This window comes from Idiotropiscis lumnitzeri, chromosome 6, assembly GCF_059441095.1.
Source record: "Idiotropiscis lumnitzeri isolate Australia: NSW breed Sydney's pygmy pipehorse chromosome 6, RoL_Ilum_1.0, whole genome shotgun sequence".
NCBI classification, from domain to species: domain Eukaryota; kingdom Metazoa; phylum Chordata; class Actinopteri; order Syngnathiformes; family Syngnathidae; genus Idiotropiscis; species Idiotropiscis lumnitzeri.
This window is the reverse complement of record NC_142396.1, coordinates 23,722,425-23,727,450: the sequence shown is the minus strand read 5'-3', so window position 1 is coordinate 23,727,450 and position 5,026 is coordinate 23,722,425. Positions and strand designations below refer to the sequence as shown.

Genomic DNA, 5,026 nt, shown 5'->3' with positions numbered 1-5,026 from the left:
AAAGTACCTCACTGCCGCTGAATCTTAACACTGTAGCTACGGCTGGACGAATTAAAGTGCACAAACATTAATAACATGTTTTATGTAAACCAAGACACTGCACTGCTTTCTGAACCTAAAACGTCAGTATCAACTGTCATTAAAGTGCTTTACGTTAACCCGCCCAGTGGAAACATCAAGGCATATTCTTCTTGAGGAACACTAACTGAACAACATGCTCAGACGTAAGAGCACACCAAAGGGAAACTTTGCTTTAAAAGCAGTAGTGATTGTCGGCTGTCTTGGTTCACCTTTTTTTAATCACCTGCGAGTAGTAACCGTGATAGTGAATGAGGTGTCTTTGCAGATTCGTAGTGTTGATGTTATATTTTACCTTTGCAAAGCAGTTCTCGCAGATTGCATACTCTTGATCCAGTGTTCTCCCGTCACCGGTCTCGTAAAAACCGAAGTGTCTCCACACTTTCGAGTGGAAAATCTTGAAACTTGATTTGTTTTTCTGGGTTTTCCGCCATTCTAGCATTAGTTCTTTTTCTATCGTAAATTTTTCACACTCTTAACCGGCCGCTGATCCGGGCAATTTTAGAACCGTTTGCAGCATTAGCGCCCCCACAGACAGGATAGGAGAGATTTAATACGGACGGTAATGACGAGGTAAATCAATTATGTGTGTTGTTTTGAAATATCGATATTGTCGCCAGGCTATCGATTATTTATTGCGACAGAGTTAGCAACAATTTATTGCAATATCGATATTTTTTCCCACCCCTAATCGACATCGAATTATCGTCACAGCCCTCGTCAAACGTATAGTAAATATTTATCATCTAATCAATATTTTCACCACAGAGTACTGAGTTTTGAGATCCTCACAATAATAGTTCTCAAAATGATATTTCTTACCAATTTAGCTTTGCTAAGGGACATTTTATTGACAATCTAACATCAATATACAAAGAAAATGTACATTAGTACGAAATGTAAAAGAATTGGTGGGGGGGGTGAATTGTTTTCTTCATGGTGGGGGGGGGGGGGGGCGTGACAGAAAATAATTGAGAAGCACTGGGTTAACGGGACATCTGGATGCATGGTCGAACACGTACTGTCAAGCAAAAAGAACATTTCTTTGAGTGGTATTCCAACAACTTTATTTAGATGTGCTTTGTTTACGTTTGAGAATGAGTATGTTTGGAAAACTTTTAAAAACTTTTTTTTTTTGTCAATTGTAGTTTCACAAGAAAGAAAGAAAGAAAGAAAGAGAACAAAAAGAGATGCATTAAACCTGTGGACACAACTTTCAGTCTCCAGTGCTGTAGCCTTCTCAAATGTTGACATTGACTGTTATGTCCCATCCTCACTAATGAGAAGTGAGAGACAGTACACTGTGATATGTCAAAACAGGAGATATTATGCTGGTTCGATTTGACCAACTAAACTAATAAAATTAAATACATAAAACTTCTTAAATTGCCTCTTCTCTCTGCCTCTTAACCAATGAACCTCTTTTTTATGTCTGACCAATAGTACCCCAATTTCCACCAGCAAATGTGCGCAGACCCAACATCATTTAGTTGGGACCATCATCAGTGGCTTGTGCCCATTGAAGCTGATTTAAGCAACAGTGAATAAATGAAAAGAAAACAATCCCACATACCTTTGGGACTCATGGCGGCCTGTCCAATACACTTTGTCCCAGTTCCGAGGGAGACAACTTCTTTTTCAACTGAGAGATAAAGGTGATACGAGAGGATTAAATAAACAGTGGGTGTAAAATACTTGAAGACAAAATAAAAAAGAGAAATAAGATTTCTTTTTTAAAAGTTAAATCTATGGCGCACATAGGGGGCATTGAATATCTCTCTCTCTCTCTGAATATAACTTGTGAGAATAATATAAAACCAGTCAACACAATCACTTGTCATCATTACTGTGCACGGTAGCCCCCCCCCCAGGCACGCGCGAGCGAAACATGCACACACACCTCTATCCGATTTGGCACATCGGGTGATTTTCACCACTGCGGCGAGCGAGGTCCATTCTCTCCCGGGTTCCGGCTTTCCTCTCCGCGGCAGTTCGTTGAAACGTTCATAACACAATTTTGCTATTTCATCGGCGGTCAACATAGCCTGTGAGTTGGGTTTGACGTAAATATTAAACTGGCTAGGTGATACATTTGGAGCTAGATGAAAAGACATTTAAAATATGTCTAGCGTCTTACTTACTTGACTCGATCATTGCATAGCCGCTGAAGCGATTCGGACAAAACAGAACTATTTCCGGGTCAGGTAACGTGAAGATTTTCACAATAAAAGTGAAGAAAGTTGGGTTTTTGAGGACAACACCTTGACCAGATAGTAGATGACAGATAACGCCAAGTTAATGTGAATTCCACTTTCAAATGAAGGTATGATCACTAAGTCGCTAGAGACGTACCACAGGCGTTTGGATGAGTTTTAACGTTTTATTAAAAAAAAAAAAAAAAGAAAATTTCGCCTTTAAAAAAATGTTTTAAAATGCCACTTGTCACATACCAACATGGGGGCGTACAAACTCTTTTTAGGGCCAAATACAGATAAATAAATACAGAGCTAGGCTGCACATTAGCGGTAGCATTTCTAATTTATCTATGTCAAATACTAGAAAATTGATGTTTGCATGAATCTAATCCGTCTAGCAATTATGCGCTACTATTTTTTTTATATAATAATTAGATTTTTTTACGATTATTGGGTTTATTTTCAAAGGAGGTTTATAGACCAATGGGAGGGAAGTAAGGATTAATAAAAAAACAATTTAATATTGATATACTGCTCAAAACATGCATCATTATAAATATGAATAATTAAAGAATATATTTGCAAGCCTGTTTACTAGAGCTGTTTTATCATGTCTGTAATATCTTGAGATATCAATGAAGATATGCACGCACAACGGCTCTCTTTAATGCAGCACTTAACATTGTTGTTATTACTGAGTTCACAGACCTTCCTAACTCTGACATATAAACCACTAGAATTAGAATTAGAAATCCCTTTATTGTCATTGTACTCAAGTGTGCAACGAGATTAGAGAGCTCCCCTCTCCAGTGCAATACAACAATAATACAGACAAATATATAAATTAGATAAATAAATAAGAGAGTGCAACGGAATTTAGTACTGAATAGTGTATGTAAAAACACATCACAATGCTGTTCTGCAAGGTAAGGGTGTTCTCGTTTGTGTGTGAGAGTTCAGAATGGAGATGGCTCTCGGAAAGAAAATGTTTCTCAGTCTATTGGTCCTCGATTTGATGCATCTGTAGCGCCTGCCAGAGGGCATCAGGTCGAACAGGTGTGAGTTTGGGTGGGTATTGTCTTTGACGATGTTGAGAGCCCTTCTGAGGCACCGGGCGGTGTAGATGTCCGACAGTGAGGGGAGAGGGCAGCCAATAATCCTTTGCGCTGTTTTGACTGTCTTCTGGAGCCTCACTCTGTCCGCCTCAGTGCAGCCGCTGTACCAGATGGAGACACAGTACGTCAGCAGGCTCTCGATGGACGAGTGGTAGAAGGCTAGCAGCAGCTTCCTGTCCAGGTTGAATTTCCTGAGGACTCTCAGAAAGTGCAGACGCTGGCGGACCTTCTTTACCACTGCTGTGGTGTTGTGAGTCCAAGAAAGGTCGTCGGAGATCTGTACTCCCAGGAACTTGAACGTGTGGACCCTCTCCACACACACGCCTTCGATGCAGAGGGGGGGCGGCACCGTCTTGTTCCTCCTGAAGTCGACGACAATCTCCTTTGTTTTTGCAGTGTTAAGGTGCAGTCTGTTGTCCTTGCACCAAGCTGTCAGTCTATTTACCTCCTCTCTGTAGGCTGTCTCGTCACCTTCCGAGATCAGACCGACCACTGTCGTGTCGTCAGCAAACTTGACGATGGTGTTGTTGCCGTGGGCCGGGCTGCAGTCGTAGGTGTAGAGGGCGTACAGGAGAGGGCTCAGCACGCATCCTTGAGGGGAACCGGTGCTCAGCATGCGGGTGGAGGACGTGTAGGGGCCGAGCAACACAGTCTGGGGTCTGTTGGTCAGAAAGTCCTTAATCCAGATGCGTGTGAGGGCAGGGAGGCCGAGAATGTCCAGTTTGGCGACGAGGATGTCTGGGATGATCGTGTTGAATGCCGAGCTGTAGTCCACAAAGAGCATCCTTGCATAGCTCTGCTGTCGTTCCAGGTGGCCCAGCACAACATGCAGAGCAGTGTCGATGGCGTCCTCAGTGGATCTGTTAGCCCGGTATGCAAACTGGTAGGGGTCCAGAGTGGGAGGAAGGCAGTCCCTGATGTGCTGGAGAACCAGCCTCTCGAAGCATTTCATGATGACTGGTGTGAGAGCAACAGGACGGTAGTCATTCAGGTGGACGGCTGGTGACTTTTTGGGGACAGGAATAATGGTGGAAGTTTTCAAGCAGGAGGGGATGACTGCTTGAGCCAGGGAGCGGTTGAAGATCCTGCAGAAAACATGTGCCAATCGGTGGGCACATGCTCTGAGGACCTTGCCTGGTATTCCGTCGGGTCCAGTAGCTTTTCTGGGGTTAACCGCCAGGAGCGCGCGCCTCACATCGTGTTCCTCTACGATGAGTGGGGGGGAGTTGGAGCATGAAGTGCGGGGGTGTGACGGTTGGGGCGAGTCGAAGCGAGCGAAGAAGGAGTTAAGCTCCTCTGCCAGCGATGCACTCGGGTCTACAGAGGTCGTGCTGCCGCCACGGAAGTTTGTGATGCTCCGTAGACCCTGCCACACCTCCCATGGTCTGTTACTGGCAAGGTGGGCCTCCAGCCTCCCCTTGTAGGTTGCCTTGGCTAGCTTGATGCCTTTGCTCAGGTCAGCACGGGCCACCCTGTACCGGGCTTTGTTGCCTGACCTGAAGGCAGCGTCCCGGGCCTTGAGGAGAGCGCGAACCCTGCTGGACATCCAGGGCTTCGCATTTGGGAAGGTCCGTATAGTCCTGTGTAGGGACACAGTATCCATGCAGAACTTGATGTAGTCCAGTACACAATGTGTGT

The 5,026-nt window shown here is 44.3% G+C and overlaps 1 protein-coding gene across 3 annotated transcripts in view; it reads right to left on the bottom strand.

Annotated features, from left to right (window-relative positions):
* adat1 (adenosine deaminase tRNA specific 1) overlaps positions 1–2,490 on the bottom strand; it is a 70,125-nt gene extending 67,635 nt beyond the window's left edge. The window contains exons 1-3 of one of the 3 annotated variants that reach the window (XM_088298564.1): positions 2,220–2,490; positions 1,979–2,123; positions 1,652–1,720 (exon numbers count right to left, since the gene is read on the bottom strand). In XM_088298564.1, coding sequence (XP_088154690.1) covers positions 1,652–1,720; positions 1,979–2,120 — 211 coding nt within the window. In that variant the 5' untranslated portion in view covers positions 2,121–2,123; positions 2,220–2,490. The remainder of the gene's footprint in view (positions 1–1,651; positions 1,721–1,978; positions 2,124–2,219) is intronic. The other 2 variants (XM_088298565.1, XM_088298563.1) reach the window with 2 other exon arrangements.
* Positions 2,491–5,026: the final 2,536 nt, after the last annotated feature.